Source organism: Pseudochaenichthys georgianus, chromosome 23 (genome assembly GCF_902827115.2).
Source record: "Pseudochaenichthys georgianus chromosome 23, fPseGeo1.2, whole genome shotgun sequence".
Taxonomy (NCBI): domain Eukaryota; kingdom Metazoa; phylum Chordata; class Actinopteri; order Perciformes; family Channichthyidae; genus Pseudochaenichthys; species Pseudochaenichthys georgianus.
Window position 1 is genome coordinate 25,011,580 of NC_047525.1, and position 17,215 is coordinate 25,028,794.

The 17,215-nt window shown below is 42.7% G+C and overlaps 3 protein-coding genes across 4 annotated transcripts in view; 2 read left to right on the forward strand and 1 right to left on the reverse strand.

The window, feature by feature from the left end:
- slc26a3.1 (solute carrier family 26 member 3) overlaps positions 1-1,388 on the forward strand; it is a 23,517-nt gene extending 22,129 nt beyond the window's left edge. Inside the window, exon 19 of the mRNA XM_034074751.1 lies at positions 1,272-1,388. Within this exon, the coding sequence (XP_033930642.1) occupies positions 1,272-1,292 (21 nt within the window). The 3' untranslated portion in view covers positions 1,293-1,388. The remainder of the gene's footprint in view (positions 1-1,271) is intronic.
- Positions 1,389-2,887: 1,499 nt separating this feature from the next.
- On the reverse strand, positions 2,888-8,019 carry cbll1 (Cbl proto-oncogene-like 1, E3 ubiquitin protein ligase). The gene is made up of 6 exons (XM_034074757.2): positions 7,950-8,019; positions 6,367-6,531; positions 5,139-5,245; positions 4,876-4,959; positions 4,717-4,790; positions 2,888-4,398 (listed from the first exon to the last, which is right to left on the reverse strand). Exons 1-6 carry the CDS (start codon positions 7,960-7,962, stop codon positions 3,351-3,353), a joined length of 1,491 nt encoding a protein of 496 aa, XP_033930648.1. The 5' UTR covers positions 7,963-8,019; the 3' UTR covers positions 2,888-3,350.
- Positions 8,020-8,818: 799 nt separating this feature from the next.
- The window catches only part of ppp6r2a (protein phosphatase 6, regulatory subunit 2a), a 30,574-nt gene continuing 22,177 nt past the window's right edge, over positions 8,819-17,215 (forward strand). For both annotated transcript variants that reach the window (XM_034074742.1, XM_034074743.1), the window contains exons 1-7: positions 8,819-9,155; positions 11,769-11,938; positions 13,802-14,056; positions 15,933-16,119; positions 16,232-16,369; positions 16,462-16,527; positions 16,606-16,718. In XM_034074742.1, the coding sequence (XP_033930633.1) occupies positions 13,830-14,056; positions 15,933-16,119; positions 16,232-16,369; positions 16,462-16,527; positions 16,606-16,718 (731 nt within the window). In that variant the 5' untranslated portion in view covers positions 8,819-9,155; positions 11,769-11,938; positions 13,802-13,829. The remainder of the gene's footprint in view (positions 9,156-11,768; positions 11,939-13,801; positions 14,057-15,932; positions 16,120-16,231; positions 16,370-16,461; positions 16,528-16,605; positions 16,719-17,215) is intronic.

Consider the following 17,215-nt stretch of genomic DNA (forward strand, 5'->3'; position numbering starts at 1 on the left):
CTCCTGGCGCTGCAGAGACGTCATGAAGTGAAGGAGGTGTTCCTTCTATAAAACAGCTGCGGGCAGCAGATACTGTGAGAGTCACGGACATGAATTCATAGATCAAGGCAGACTGGTGCACACACTCTCCTGTTTTGCCAATCCGGTGCTTAAACAATAGCTCTACACCCCTGGCCGAAATGTCCTTAAAATGAAGTCCGAGTTCGACATTTTAATTCATGTCCTGCCAACCCTGGCAGGACAGAAGGCGGCACGCCCGTTCTAAGCCGTGTCCCTCACTCACTCCTCACATCCCAAGCTGCATCCCCAACAAGTGTATTATGTTGTTACATCGTTTCAGATGTGATGTTTCAGTGTGCTCTTGATACGCCATTAAAACAGTAAAAACACGTTCAGTTTCCTTTTGCTTTTTGTGTCTCCTGTTCACCAAAACATACCCATCTGTGATGGAAAAAGAAAGTAATCCAAAAGTAATCTAAAAGTAATCTGATTACGTTACTTTTTAAAGGCACGTAACTGTAACTGTATTCGGATTACTTTGAGAGCCATGTAATCAGTAATCAGTAACTGATTACATTTACAAAGTAACCCTCCCAACCCTGGCTGTGGGACACCTGGAACACTTCCTTCTCGGGGTGTAGATGACCCCGAGCCATAACCGACAACACATGTGATTCAGTGTCCTCAGATGTTTAGTCCATCTATTGAATAATGTTGATTATTACACTCAGAACTAGTTAAACCCTGGAGCTACAGGAGGGCTCTTCAGAATTGATTGTGGCATCTGAACCGTGTGGTCAACTCGTGGCCCGTGACATGTCGTGTGAATACTCCGGCCGAAGCTCCAAATAAACCGTCAGTGTTTGCCATCAAAGCTCCAGCTCTCCTCGTGTCTCTCTTTGAGTCCTGACTCCACTTGCTCCAGAAGTTTCCCCGAGATATATTAAAAATAAAATCACAATGAAAGTGTCAATGTTGTCCAGCAGAAGGCTCGTAACAAATCTTTATGTAATAACACTTGCAGTTTGTCGTAAAGTTTGATTGTCATACATATGGCAGTAGTTATTACGTGATGAAAATGTAATATTACATGCAAAACATTTTGAAAGAGGCACGACTAAAACCTCTTATTGAAACTACATATCTAAGATGAGTGTATGTAAAGGGACCAATTATGTCTCAATGCAACCATTTTAAAAGAGTAGATATAAGCCTGTGTTTTATAGTATTTATGTATACCTTTTTTTTTACTCTAACACTCTCTTTTTCAGATAAAAGATACCAAACTGTAGAAGAACCATCTCCAGGAGCATCCTTTCAAAATGACCACATAATATAGAAAATATACTGTAATATAAAATGTGTTTTTCTCATCGCAACATAATCAATAAAGCTAATATTGTGTGCTTTCAGTGGGTTTTGTTTTTGAAATGCTTTACTGCTGATCATGTGAACCAGTCCAGTGTTTCCCATACATTGATTTATTTGTGGTGGGCCGCCACAATTAAATATCGTCCGCCGTTTTTTATTTCGTGGTCTAACGCAGGGGTTCCCAACCTTTTTTCCCAAGAGCCCCCCCCCCCCCAAATTACTCCTGTTGGAACAGCGGTAATTAAAGTTTAAAAGTCTCAAAAATGCTACAACTACCGTCACAAACTGGATGAATGTGAAGTATGTTGTTAAAGGAGAATGAAAGCGTAACTATGGAGTGACTTTGATGGTTATTGGACTCAGGATTCATTCATCTGGATTCCCGCTGTATGAAGAAATGAAAGGACGGCGGAAGTGGAAACAATTCACAAAGGGATTAAGCTGTTTAAAACACGCTCAAAGTAAACCGGATTTTGCCGATGTGTTTATGTGGATTCAAAAATCGTAAATAATCTACAAAATGGAGGACACCGATCTGATCGGAGCAACTGTGACAAATAATCCAATTGAAACCGGCATGGACAATGACTATGCTTTAAAAATGCGCTTATCCAGAAAAGCCCGGTTTGGACACTTTACGGGCGGAAGAAACATTTCTATTAAAGAAAGAATTATACATTTCTGTCTTGTTATGCCTTTAAAGGTGGGGTAGGTAAGTTTCAGAAAGCGGCTCGAGATACACTTTTTGTTTTATTCCATGGAATGCTCTTAACATCCCGATAGCAATGAATATCTGAAGTGCTTTGACAAAAAATCCATAACAAAATTTCATCTGTAGAAGCCGTAATACTGTAACAAGTACAACCAATCCGTTTAGCCGGATTGGATGGCCTGTCTGCCTTCCATCGGGGCACAAACTTATCTCGTGCCCTCATTGGTCATGTGCGCGTTCCTGTGTGTTGGAGGAGGGGCTCTGTGAGGAAGTGGCAGATTTTCTCCGGTTGTGTATTTTCAAATTCTAGCGATCTCGAGCCGGTTTCTCAAACTTACCTACCCCACCTTTAATAGCTACTAACTTACATTTGTATTCAAATTAATTAATCAATTATTTTTTATTGTAATGTAGAGAGAAGGCTTTTAGTGACAATCATGTATTGCTTTACAATTATATGTAAAAAAAATAAAAGTCTAAATCTGAGATTTGGCCTCAAATCATCTGAGGCCTGGCGCGCCCCCCTGCGACCTTTGGCCCTGCTAAATTGTAAATTATATTTTTGGGAGAATAAACCAGCAACAAGAACGTTGTCTACAGTAGCCATGAACTCGCATGTATTTTCTTATTTGAGGGGGGGGGGGTGGATACTTCCATATCATCTTTATAAGAACCAGGCATATGTGAATATATTAAACATACATTTCAGAAAACCTGTTTTAATCACCAAGATGTAATTATTCTTCTTAAGGGTTCAAATGTTTTGTCAAAAACCCGTCGTCAAGCAGAGAGGAGATTTCAATCTGCTGTTAAAAATTTATTGAGACACAGTAAGCGTTTTTCAATGTACATGTACACAATGCATGAAATCAGCCGACATATATACAGAAATATTTACCTTACACTATTTAAAAAACAAAAAGAAAATAGGACATTGCTGCTCTCCTCAAAGTCTATCGTATGTTCAACTAAAATGTGCAGCATTTACAGATTTCAGGGCAAATGTTGTATCAAAATGAAAGTCCTATTGGAAAAAACTCAATCGTTAACTTTAAATTAAATGTCAACAAATTAAACATAATTGCATGATGTTAGAGTTGATTTTTTTTCTAACTCAATACAATAATGTGGAATCTGTTGACTTAATACATTTAATGGAAGTCAACGGTTCAGTTTTCTCAGTGTATGCTGTAACCCTGAGGTCTACGATCACATTATCAGACGAGCGGTGTGGAGCGGGAGGATCCCGGTCACTCAGTCGGCTGTTTTACTGATAATAAGGCCGGTAGCGACCCTGATCTGGGTGGTGGGGTCCGGGCATTTGGCCCTGGAGAGGAGGACCCTGCATTCGTGGAGGTGGGGGCCCTCTGGGAGCCGGCCACATCCCAGGACTGAGGCCTCCTGGCTGGGTAAACGGAGGACTAAGAGTGCCCTGGTCCTCTGGAAACTGCTGCATGGAGTTTGGGTTGTAGTGATGAGGCGGTGGGGCGTTCACAGGGGGCCCGCTGTGTTGGGGTGGGGGTCCCGGGGGAGGGTGGTTCATATAGGGGGGCATCTGCCCCATGATGTGCCCCGGTGGAGGGGTGATTGGCGGGGGAGCGGAGGACATGGGAGGAAGAGGGGCCTGGTTGTACACCATGTGAGGCGTACCTGATGCCTGGGGAGGATGCTGCATGGGGTGATTAATGGGAGGTGGTGGGGGAGGCGGGGGGCCAAAGTGCTGCTGTGGTGGCGCCATCATGTGGTGGGAGTGGGGTCCTACAGGCGGCTGACCGGGATAATCCCCCGGGTGATGGTGGGGGGGCGGCTGCTGCTGCTGCTGCTGCTGCTGCTGCTGCTGCTGCTGCGGGGGGCCCGGTCCAGCATCACGTGAAGAAGAAGAGTCGTCGTGAATCGGCACCGTGATGAGATTGCTGTGTTTTCGTGTCGTTACGGTGGCGATGCGGAATGTCTCGGGTCCAATAGCGTTTGCGGGCGGGGCTTCGTGAGCGGCAGGTGGCGGCGGTTGGTTGTAAGGGTCGTGGCTGCCGTGCTGCAGAGGGTTGGGCAGGTGGACGTGGTTTTTGGCTAAGTGAGGAGGAGGAACGCGGAAACGGTCCAGGACTTCGGAGGCAGGCGGGGGCAGGTGGACAGGGTCCTGGCGGCCAGAGGAGGACTTGGGGGCCCTCATGTGACGGTGGTTCACGTGCGCCTGCAGGTCTCGCTGGGACAGGTACGTGCGTTTACATCCAGGTACGACGCTGCACATGTAGAGCGAGCCGCGCAGGCACTGCTCGATGCGCTGGACCGGGTCTGTGCAGCTGAACATGGTGAGGCTGGGGAGAGGGGCAGATCGTTATGGAACAGGGTAAGGGGGAAAAACAGGACAGATTCACACAGATAAGAGATTGTTATCTTTCACTGTCAACATGTGGCAATAAGTTGTTGGTAGCTTGTTTATATATCATTTGTAAGTCAATAATATTTGTGTTTATCAATTGGTTACCGCTTAACTTTGTACAGTATCATAATTCTCATGTTTCATTTCACACGTTGGAAATAAATGAAATCGAATTAAATTTGCCACAGCGACACAAACAATAATACAACTTTAAAATGCCACAACATATCACCAAATAAAGAGGATGTCTCACCCTGGGCACATCTTCTCTCCTTTCTTCTCGTGAAGCAAGGCACAGTCATAGCAGAACACATGTTTGCAGGGGATCTGAGGAGCGAGAGGACAAAGTCACACATGAACCTTTTTCAGTGACTGCCTACCGAGAAGGTCAGGAAAATAAATGAATACATACCATCCGTCCGTAGAGCTGGATAGGAAGTCCACATTTATCACAAAAGTGAACTGGTACGTCATCCTTTTCTCCAATCAAATGCAACTAAAATGGGGCAAAGACGAAGGTAACAACGTTTAAAATTCCCTCACATACAGTCACTTGGATATCACTCGACTAGTAATAAGGATCTGTCTCGTCTGGTTATTTCTCACGAGGAAAAACTTCTTGCATTATGAGTCTAAACTGGCCGTTGCTTAGTTTCACTCCTCACAAGTGATTACCTTAAAGTCCCAAAACAGTGCCTGGGGGAATCTTCTCTGATTTGCAAAGACATCACCGGCTTTAGCTCCACACTCAAATCTCTCCTCTTGCTTGAAGCCAAATTTCTCTGTAAGACACAGGAGACAAAAACATGATCATGCCGTTCAGGGAAAACAGAGAAGTCCTCACTAAATATCTGGTCTAATTAAATATCATGTCTAATTCACATTTCTCCAAGAAGTGACCAAGGGTCCTGATAAGACTGTGACCAGATGGCGGTGTGTTGAAGGTCATGGATTCAAATAGAATATCAACTAACTTCAATTTATATCTCTGTGACCACACATAAAGCCAATAGCATTAACGGTCCCATGTCATGTTTTTCCGGTTATCACCCGTCCCCTCGTTGTTCTGAAGGTTGTTCTGCATGTGAACGGTGCCCCAGAACGCCTCGTTGGACATTTCTCTTTTTCTTCCTGGGTACCAATCCGTGGATCTCCTCGGAGGGGGGGGGGGGGGGGGGGGGGGTGCTAGTGGAGCCTCACAGCATCGAAACTGTGGCGCGCTTACACTGTAGGTGTGCCGCGTTCGGGGGTGCGGGTGCTAGTGGAGCCTTGCAGATGGGGGTGCTGCACCCCCCCCCACCGTCCATTCGCGATGTCTCGCAGTCCCCACGCAGCTGGCAGGAAATGAACCCAGCTCACACTGTCCGTTCCTCGCAGCAGCGAGCCTCGCAACGTCCCGCCAACACGGCACCCAGACCCCACGCAGCATTCACATCTGTTTGTCATTTCCTGGTTGCTAACAAACGCCATGGTAACACATAATCACTGATGTTCCGCTGTAACGGCGGTGGACTCATCAGAACAGAGTGGGCGAGCTGACCAATCAGAGCACAGTGGGCTCATAGCGAGAGGGGGGGCAGGAGCTCCAACAAGGCGTGTAGGACAGAGAGTGAATACACATACTACACAGAGATGCTGTGAGTTTGGAACATCGTAAATCTATTCTAGTCGACCTCAACAATGGAATTATGATCAGTAGAAATGGCCATGACATGGGACCTTTAAGGGTTACAGGAAATCAAGATTGCCATACGAGATGAGTTGAGAGAAGGCAAACGGCATGAAGTAACCATGGTTTTTCTCCTGATATTGAATGTGCAACTGCTTTGGCAAAGAGGTCATTTGTGACCATCACCACAACTAACTGAAAGACACTCATGGTAGCACCATAGCTCCTGCTTACCATCTTCTCCAGGCTCCACTTTCGGGGGTCTGCTGCTGGGTCTCTGGGTGCGGGGCGGAGGTTTGCTCCTTAAGGGCTGCTTGGATATGAGTTTGATGGGGATTCGTCTGCGAACATCTGGGCCACCCAAACACCCAGAACCATCACTTCCTTGAAGATCATTGTCTGCGGGGGAAAGGTACACAGAAACAGTGTTACAATGGGTGTTATAGGGAAAATATGTTGGAATAAGCCACCAAATGAAGATGGCAACAGAGTCAGAGTTTCACCCATTTGTTATTATTGTTCCAAATGATATGACAGTATATATAAAAAAAGGATGTTTTGCTTATATGATGCAGAACTGCACTACCAATATACAACAATACAAACCAGCATTTGTTAAGTATCTAAAATTGGCTTCACATTGACAAACTTCAACCTTAAAATGCCCTGATGTGAAAATTGTGTGAAAGGGATATTCTGCATATTGAGTCATTTCACTTTTGATACTGTAAGTACATTTAGCTGATATTACTTCTGTACTTCTACTTAAGTAACATCTCGCACTTAAGACTTCTACTTGTAGTGGAGTATTTTAAGGACTTAGTATTTCTACTTTTACTCAAGTAAGGGATCTGAGTACTGCTTCCACCTCTGGGACAGACTAATGAAACAAATCAAATTCCTGTATGAGGGCCTAGCGGTATGTCTTGAGGATCATAAGCTAAACATCTAAGAGGAATTACATTTCAGCAGATATTCTGAATACATGTAATAAGTAATATTATCTCACAGTGTTATCCCACGGGCCATATAAGTGCTACACTCCTGAGCCTTCATAACTTAAAGCTGTTCGCATTTCACATATGTATTTATTACTACAATGTACAGTATTTAATTGTGCATTCTGCTTTTAGCTCATAGTAGTCCATTTTACAGAGTATATTTAAATATATAGTATATGGTTAACTTCTCCTGCATATTGGTCACTTGCAACATCCTCTTTCACTATTTATTTTTGGTTCCGTTTCTTTTGGCACCATTTGTTTTGTTTTATGTCTTGTATATATGTATGTAGCATTGTTGAAGGAGCTTAAGATTTCCATTGCCATAACTACACTTTAGCTACTGTGCATATGATGATAAAACCTTTTAATCTCTTGAAGTAATGTCAGCTTGCAGCAGTTAGCATTATGCTAACGTTGGTGATGTAGCATTCGCGCCCCAAGTCAGTCGCATCTATCGGTTACGCCTCCAAAACATGTGGAAATGCAATGTTTGCCATTCAACTTCAGGTAGTAACTGCGTAAAATCAGTTGCAACAGTGCAATAACCCTTAACAATTAATTAAGAACTTAACGTTAACTTTTTGTGATCACAGCAGTTGAAACGTTAGCCAGTTCTTAGCTAACATTAGCCTGTAGCATGCTAGCTTTATAACGCTTCTCTGGACGATACGGGGATGTCGTAGCAAACCCGTCTGAAGAAAGTATGGTATGTCGTGATTTGAATAGCTAATACGACATAACGTACAAATGAATGGTGGAGAATACATCCCATAAATGAAGTTTTGCTAACGCCCTGCTGAGTATTTTGCTTACCGCTTTGGTCCATGATCCAACGAGTCAACGCAATGCATTGTGGGAGAGAGAAGGCGATGAGTAGAGGTGGCGAAAGAGGAAGCAGGAAAGGAGAGAGAAGTAAAGTTAGTAGAAAGTTATTAATTGCTTTTCTTAATTACATGAAATAATAAATAATTAAGTTGTGCAAAAGTTAAAAAGCCCTTGTTTTCTGTTCGTAATGCACTCAGTTTTAAATTAATGTAATGAACACTGATGTGTGTGTGCCTTTGTATGATGTTTTGGATTAATTGTTCAATTAAGTTTTGAAAAAAAGGTTAGTAAAAAACTGGATTAGATACAAGTAATGTTTATTTTGGGGGAAATGTCGCATTCACAAGGAGTAATTGAGTGTTTTGAAACCAAATTTAGCACATTTTTACTCTGAATTACAACAATAAGGCTCCACTAGTATTACCCTATTTTCTTTATATTTAATGCTATTTTTTTACTCTGTATCCCTGTGTGTATAATATGTTGTAAGTATTTTTTTTAATGCTAAAACTTTTGTACTGCAATTTAGAATGTAGGACTTTCACTTGTAATTGAGTTTGTAATATTTCTACCTTTACTTAAGTAAATCATCTGAGTACTTGTTCCCACCACTGCACATCTTTTAGTAAAATCCAGGATATTAAAGCAAATCTGTTAGTGTTGTTTGATTTAAATACCATAAAGAATTAACTTTTTTTTTTTTTTTTTACTTTGGCACGTTGATAGGCCACTATAGACGCATTGTAAGACTCTATTATAGAAATATTTTACTTTTAATTTAATTGACTTTATAACAAAATAGTGTCGCATCATTCCTTCAGTAGAAGCTCCACTGTCTGAAGTCAGTGCGCGTCCCCGGTGTAGGTCTCCTGCGCGCTCCCGTAACCATGTCGCCATTTTGATTCGAAAAATATGACTGAGTTTTTCCTGCTTTGCATGCTAAACTTAGCACCGCGTTTAAATTACTTTGGACGAATTGTACACTCTTTATCCGACTGAGGTATAGTTATTAATGTCAAGGACGCGTTAAGGTCGGGGAAGTGTTTATTTGACAGACTTCAAAGACACTAACTGACTAACGGTAGCTAAGTTGAGCTAAGCTAACTGTAGCTGTCGCCTTTTTTCATAACAAATCACATTTCCCTCACAGTCTGAAACAGACGGTAGGAATAGCAGAGGACTTTCAATCAAAGGGTAAGTTGGTCATGAGTTTGTGTCCCTAGTTATCGGTAACTCTGCTTCTGTATCGGGTAAAGTTGGACTTAAGTTTGGGAGATATTTAAGTTCAGCTACACGTTAACTATTAGTGGCTAATTAGCTTAGGTGCTAATCAGAGGAAAGGAGGAACTAAAGTCAACGGCTGATAATTTGTTAGCTAAGTGTTTTAAATGCAAAGGTTAGACGTTGATTGTGAAAGTAACCGGTTGAGTTTAACAAAGGGATCCATTAAGATGTTAGATAACTTAACTTAAAATAGTTTATTAATTAACAGCTACAGTTGGCTGTTTAATTTTCAGAATCAGAACTAGTTTATTATTATCTAAGGAATTTGCTTTGGTGTGTGATGGTGCAAACATAAGGAAATAAGTTGTAAAAGAAGGTCAAAAATAGAACGATTATAAAAAGAAAATATTAAAAAAAACTATTAAATATTAAAAAATAATAAAAACAAGAATTTACAGCAAATATAAATATTCAAAAAAAACGTTAGCTAATTTGTTTGCTAAGTATTACCAAGGAATCCATTAAGATATTAGTTATTTAACTTATAATAGTTTATTTATTAACAGCTACAGTTGGTTGACATGTACTGTGTTCTTTTCACAATCAAGTTTATTGGCAGTAACTTTAAAACATACAATGAATTGGTGGATTGTGGTGTAAACATTAAGACAACATAAGGACATAAGTTGTCAGAAAAGGTCGCAAATAGAACGATTATAACATTAAAATATATATAATAGCAAATGTTAATATACAAAATAACTTTGTTCAATTCATAAATGCCGCCTGTACTATGTTATATTTTAAAGTGGAGTGCTGTGCAGCTTTTTAAGAGGTAGGTTTTTAGAAATGTGTGAAATACAAACAGATTAATGCTTCTTATAATGCAGCACAACACACTCCTTATTGTCTAGCAAAGTTAACTAACTCACTAACAAGCTTGAGGTCAGTTAAGTTGTGTTTTTAAGTGCAGCCATACAAAGCTTTGCTGAGTTTCTCAAATCTAGTTACACACAGCTCAGGTTCATTTAAAAAAGAACAAATGGAGCTCTGATTTAAACAACTGTGACAAATGTTAATTAGCCAAGACAACTTTTCAATTAGTGTAAAGTAAACTGGCTTTATCTTGTGTTGGTGCCTCCACAGGAGTTGAAGTAAACAGAAATCTGAGCTCCTACTGAGAGTCAGTTGATGTTCACCTCATGCCAAGAGAATGGCTGCTCAGCTAACATTACATTAGCAAAACGGCTGTATTTATTACTGTTAGAGATTACAAACAAGGTGACAACAATGTAACAACATATAATAAAGGTACAGCATTTTCTGTTACCTGTTAGTGGATATTATTTATCGTTTAATATACCAGAATCATAATGCCTTTATTAGTCCCATAGAGGGGAAATGTACATTGTTACAGCAAAAGTAAAGAGCCAGAAATAGCTAAATATTAATTAATATATATAAAAAAACACATAACAATCTTATTTGTTTCTTTAAATAACTGTTGCATGTCTAAAGTAGTGTGATTGCAGCCAGGTAAGCTTAGTACACATTTAAGTATATATTACACACAGGTATTTACACATGTGTCATTAGCTATCACATGTTTAAAAAAAAAAGGGCCCAAGTTACAAAAGTCTAAAGTGACTGTTTACTTACTGACAGCTACCAAACTTAAAGATAATACATGACGTTCATGGAAGAAGATAACATATTAAAAAGCACAAGCAAAGCCATTGGTGTAAGTTCACACACATTTACAACTTCAGTGCAAGGAAGCTGCAACAGGCTGAGAGAACTGAAGCTGTTGTTGGTCCTCAGAAGTGTAGATTGTTTGTCTCTAGGTGTCTCTGTGGAATTCCCTTTTGCCTGTATTTCACGGTTTTGGAAATAGTTGTTGTTATTCCACAACATCCAAACAACACGTGTCCTTCACATGTGTGCTGTTTTTGTTGAGGTAGCCTCTGGAGTGTTCTATTTTAGATGTAAAGTCAAGCATTTGCTTTCCTGCTCAGTGTCCACAGGGAGCGTCCAGCAGGTTATTATTGCACTTGTGTACTCTGTAAATGCATGCCAGATGGACGCTGCTGCTGCTGCTGCATGTGGAGGGAAGGGTCCTCCTGAGGAAAATAGAAAAAGAGGAAGCACTTCAATTTCCCTCTCGTGTTTTACTTCCACGATCAACAGTTGTTAGCATGCTAGCTAACATGTTAGCTTTGATGAAGCCAGCTGATAAACTAGACTTCTCTTACCGGTGGTGTGTCCGGTTGTCTAGATTAGACGCCAAGGTAACCAAACGAGAAAAAACTCAACATGCTCGTTCTCCATCATTTGAGATACTTTTTACATAGCTTTATAATGATGGACCCATACAAAACTGTTGTGAGGTTAAACACAATAATTATTTAAGTTATATCAAATATGTTGATACTGAACAGTTCAAAAATACATAAAAACGTGTTCAATATACACTCGCACGCCTTATTTGTGCAGATCTGAATGGTATGTCAACACGTTGTCCTTTCTGATATCCTTTTGCACAGTTGAATAATAATGTCGTCTGCTGTTTTCTGTGTTGTGCAGGTTATGGTGAGCCTCTCAGAGTCTCATCTCCTAAAGAGGCCTGCGTTTTAAGAGGAGACCCATGCTGATAAATGCCAGGCCTCGCCACACTCTCTGTCGTCTGCACAAACACAAATGCCTGCCTGCCCGTGGGGGAGGTCTGATTAAAGATATCCATATTTCATCCACTGGTACGTGTGAGCCTTTTACTCGTTTTGTCTTCTGATATGATCGTCTCTGCCTACAATTACCTGGAACACTTTAACCCAGCGGTTTTCAAAGTGCGAGGCGCGCCTCCCCGGGGGGCGCCAGAGAGCTTCAGGGGAGGCACAGCGTGTGAAAAAAAAAAACGAGAAACAGTGAAATCTAGCTTGTGTGGGGGAACATTATGGGACATAATTCACCGTGGTGTATAGTGTGTGTTGCACCACGGGCCTGTTAGAGAGGTACCGTGTTGTTGTCATTCTAGCTTGACAGTAGCAGGTAGCAAGTTATTATTTCCTTTGTAAACCTAATGGAAAATAAAGTGTGGAGTTCCATACTAAACACGCCGCCTCCGACTCCCATTCATCGGCTCGACACTAGTTAAAGGTGGGGTAGGTAATTCCCTTCAGAAACACTTGTTATATTCCATGGAATGCTCTTAACGTCCCGATAGCAATACATTAAATGCTTTGACAATAAATACATTATAAAAACATCATCTGTGGAAGCCGTAGTGCTGTAAAAAGCACGACCAATCATCTGCTTCGACCCGGCTAAAGTAACTGGATGGCCTACCTGCCTGTCAGCCTTCCACCTGTGCACGAACTTATCTCGTGCCCTCATTGGTCATGTGCGCGTTCGTGTGTGTTGGAGGAGGGGCTCTGTGAGGAAGTCTGAAGGAAGGGGCAGATTTGTTTCGGCTGCATAGTTTCAAATTCTATCGCACTCCAGCTGCTTTCTCCATTCTTACCTAGCCTACCTTTACTTTAGCTAACTTTATGCGAGCGCCAACATGGATCGAGTTTTAGTGAAGTTACCTAAAGTGAGAGAGGAGAAAACGTGTGTCCCTTTTGGCTGTGGAGACCGAGTTCCCCACCTCGCCAAAAAGGCATTACATTGTTCCCACTGAAGTAGGGGTGAGTGTAAGAAGGAGGCAAAGTTGACGTTCAGTGTGTTCATAAGGATTTATCCACGATGTTGAAAATGTAAAAAATCTTTATAAAACATAAAGATAAAAAAAATAAGGGGTGACGCTACTCAGCCAATCAAATCGCTGCAGTCGGTGAGTCAGCACGATAGATTCAAACCCAGGGACGAGACAAGAAGAGAGAAACAGTCGGAGTCATTTCAAATGGCGTACTCAATTTAATGACATTTTCTCTTACTGGACCTCACCCCTTATAGCAACAATACTAATTGGGAGGGTGGGGATGTTCTTATGTCCTCTGAGGGGAGGCTCACCTTCCCACACTTTGAAAACCCCTGCCTTAACCTATAACCTTGTTTACTTTATTGGATGTAAGGTCGTACTTTTGCCATTTCTGAACCAGATTCAAAGACGTCACCTCATCCATATAACGTAACGGTTACACTTCATAATTTAACCTAAAGCTCCTCAAACTATAACAAATATTGGCTGTTTTGTAAGTGCTTCGATTACATGATACAAACAGTTGTTCCTATATGAAAAAACCCTTCTTCAAGCCTTTACATACCCTACATTCATCATTATAGTTTGATCATAGTAAATATTATTCGAAAATAAGGTTTACAAGTCGATTACTCGGTTGAAGTCCCTTAAAGGAAAGTCTGTGATATAAAAGGACAACAAGTGATAGTGCTGTTTGTTGTTCTTGCTATTTTTGGTTCTCACATCTATACTTACGTGCGTTTCTCTGCTTCCTTCCCCTTCTACGCGTTCACTCTTCCTTTTCCTTTGTCACCCTTTTTATTTTCTTATTGTGGCTACTGCCGGGCCTCTCTGCATTTCCCTCCTCCGTCTCCTCTACCTATGTGTTTTACGTCCTTTACATTCCTTCCCCTCCTCACTCTTTCATCCAATTTCCCAGGGCTGTGTCCCCCGTCCCAGCGGCCACCATGTTTTGGAAGTTCGACCTGCACACCACCTCCCACATCGACCAGCTGCTGGACAGGGAGGACGTGTCGCTGAGGGAGCTGATGGAGGAGGATGACGTCCTGCAGGAGTGCAAAGCCCAGAACCGCCGGCTGCTCCTCTTCCTCTCCCAGGACCACTGCATGCAGGAGCTGGTCAGCCTCATCACCACAGAGCCCCCCGCCGACCTGGAGGAGAGGAGCCGCTTTAAGTGAGCTTTAAAAAGAGGAGAACTTCCACACCAACACTGCCATCTAAATATCAATACCATCTTTACAAAACACTCGCTGCTATACAACATGTGCAAATCATTATTATTAATGCCGCTACGTTTTGTTGCACTACTCAATACTGTTAATATTTACATTCATTATGTGACCGTCTGTGTTTCCTGCAGATATTTAATTGCTCTTTTTACTGCACTGCACAGTTTTACAATTGTGCTGCTGTGTTTATTGTACTTTTGTAACTCTGGTTGGGCTGCACGATTTGGGGAAATAATCTAATTGCTATTTTTCTCACAGATATTGCGATTAGATTTGTTTTGTTTTTAAGCGATGCTTTGTTTCACGCGGATACAAGCGGCCGAGATGGGTTTCCTCCGCAGGGTGGCTGGCGTCTCCCTTAGGGATAAGGTGAGAAGTTCGGTCATCAGGGAGGGACTCGGAGTTGAGCCGCTCCTCCTTCGCGTCGAAAGGAGCCAGTTGAGGTGGTTCGGGCACCTAGTTAGGATGCCACCTGGGCGCCTCCCTAGGGAGGTGTTCCAGGCACGTCCAGCTGGGAAGAGACCGAGGGGTAGACCTAGGACCAGGTGGAGGGATTATATCTCTTCGCTGGCCTGGGAGCGCCTTGGGACCCCCCAGTCAGAGCTGGTTGATGAGGGGACAGGAAGTTTGGGAGCTCTCTGCTGGAACGAGACCCCCGAGACCCGACCACGGATAAGCGGGAGAAGATGGATGCTTTGTTTCACCAAACCATCTAGGAAAGCTCCATTGGAAGCCATTTGGAAAAGTATTTCAAAAATACTTGGCAGCTGATTGGATCAATCTGTCTATCACCTTCTATCATGGGCCACTTCTGATTGGTTAACAATGACTGGTACATGTGGAGCACAGCACTTCTGGTTGGTGTGGAGGACTGACACACAGGAACAACAAAAAAAGAAACTTAAAAGAAAAAACTAAAATAAATCGCAGGCTTTGCGATTTGATAATTGCATCATTTAAAATCGCGATTTCGATTTAAAATCGATTAATCGTTCAGCCCTAAACTCTGGCACAACAATTTCCTTTGGGATAAATAAAGTCTTATCTTATTCAGGATGTAAACTTGGGAGAATGCAGAATATAACATGGTTAGAAACAGCGTTTCCGCCAGGGGGGCGTCTTGCTGTCATTTGAAAAAAATATTAATATTAATAATTCGAGAGAAGATCAAGAGTTTTTATCGCTTGAAATGACTAAAGGGAAAAAGGACAAGGACATCCCTCTGTTGGAGGGGCAAAGGAGTCTGGTGGGATTCTTTTCAGAGTATTGAAGATCGTTTCCCCGACATCGGTGGTACCTGCTACAGGACAACACGGAACATGCACGATTTGGATGCGATGAGCGGTGCTAGTGGAGCACGCACGTGAGCTGCGAGCGCCGGAGCTTCGCGGTAACCCGTGGTAACCCGTGGTAACATGAAGAGCCGTTTGGGAGCCGAAACAGCCGGCGGCTTTAAGAGAGCCGGGTCAAATGATCCGGCTCTCCAACGTAACAAGACAGTATCTATAAGAAAGAGCTCAAGTCAAAATTCAAGGACCCCCCCCCCCCTCGGGGTGGACGCCCTCTCAGCCCTGATCTGGCGGGAACACTGGTTAGAAAGGTACAGTGTCAGACCCAGGACAGATCATTTAAAGGGTCAATCGTGGACAGAGAGGACACAAAGACTCTGATAGTGTGTAACCCTGCCTTTCTTGGCCTTATGTGTCTAAATATGTGTACACGTATACACATAGGAGTATCTAAGTACATACATGTATGTACAGGTTTGTAAGTATTGTATGTGTGTAACTTCCATCTCATTAATTCTCTGTTTTTTTAAAGGTTTCCAAACATCGCTTGTGAGCTCCTGACGTCAGATGTGTCGCTTATCAATGACAAATTAGGCGCAGACGAGTCTCTCCTCGAGGTGCTTTATCACTTCCTGGAGCAGGACCCGCCCCTCAACCCTCTGCTGGCCAGCTTCTTCAGCAAAACCATCGGCAATCTCATCGCTAGGAAAACCGAACAGGTACGCTGAAAGTGATCATGGCTTAAGCATGTAAATAAGCTGGTATTGAACTGGACAACAAAAGTGATGTGTTTTGAAACAAAGAGAGCCAGAACCGTACTCTCTGTTGCAGGTGATCACCTTTCTAAAGAAAAAGGAAGGCTTCATAGGTCTGGTGCTGAAACACATTGACGCCTCCGCCATGATGGACCTGCTGCTTCGCCTCATCAGCTGTGTGGAGCCCGCCCCCTTGAGACAGGAAGTCCTCCATGTATGCCCTCTAACTATGTCTTCATGCAATACCCATAAGTAAACACCTTCTTTTAAAGTGTCTAACGCCATTTATGCACCCCCCCCCCCAAGTGGCTGAATGAGGAGAAGTTGGTACAAAGACTCACCGAGCTCATCCACACTGGCAACGATGAGGAAGTGAGTTGTCATTATATGGATTGACACACATTTAAAGTCGTGATCCGTTAATAATGTTTCTCTAATTCAATGTTTCAGAGACAATCAAATGCATCCCAAACGCTTTGTGACATCATCCGCCTTAGTCGAGACCAGGCCAATCAGATGCAGGAGAATATGGAGCCAGACCCACTATTGGCTGTTCTGGAGTCGTAAGTTTACCAGGCCTTTTGGCTCTCGTTACATTTTCTCATTTGTGTAGGTGTCCGGTAGGTGGGATGATGTTCCTCTGCCGTGAACCGTTGGGTCATTGTTTCATTTTTATTGTTGTACCTTAAGGCGGTGTTTCCACGAGAACGAAACGGGTTGGATCCGCTACTTTTCTCTCGCGTGTAGCCCGTTCGTTCACACGAGGCCGTAACGGAACCGCGGAAACGGTTTTCGCAAACGATAACGGGTCCCAAGGTGGATAGATCGGCAACCGGAATGCTCTGGGGGTCAAACGGCGCCGTGTGTACGCCCTATACGATCATTTCCTGATAACGATGAAGCCATAGCCCCGCCTCTCCCCACCTCTGCTGCTCACTGCTGTAGCATGGTCAGTAGCTACTGCTCGTGCTACTGACCATGCTACAGATGTTAGTGCAAAATCTACAGCTCCTCACAACCATCAGCAACAAGTGGACATGGAGAACTACATGAACTACAT

What these genes read in the sequence shown, in the direction of transcription:
- cbll1 (XM_034074757.2), bottom strand. An exon ending in TCCAGCTCTACGGACGGATG is followed by an intron (nt 4,791 to 4,875) that starts GTATGTATTCAT and finishes CTCGCTCCTCAG; the next exon opens with ATCCCCTGCAAACATGTGTT. An exon ending in GGAGAGAAGATGTGCCCAGG is followed by an intron (nt 4,399 to 4,716) that starts GTGAGACATCCT and finishes CCCTCTCCCCAG; the next exon opens with CCTCACCATGTTCAGCTGCA.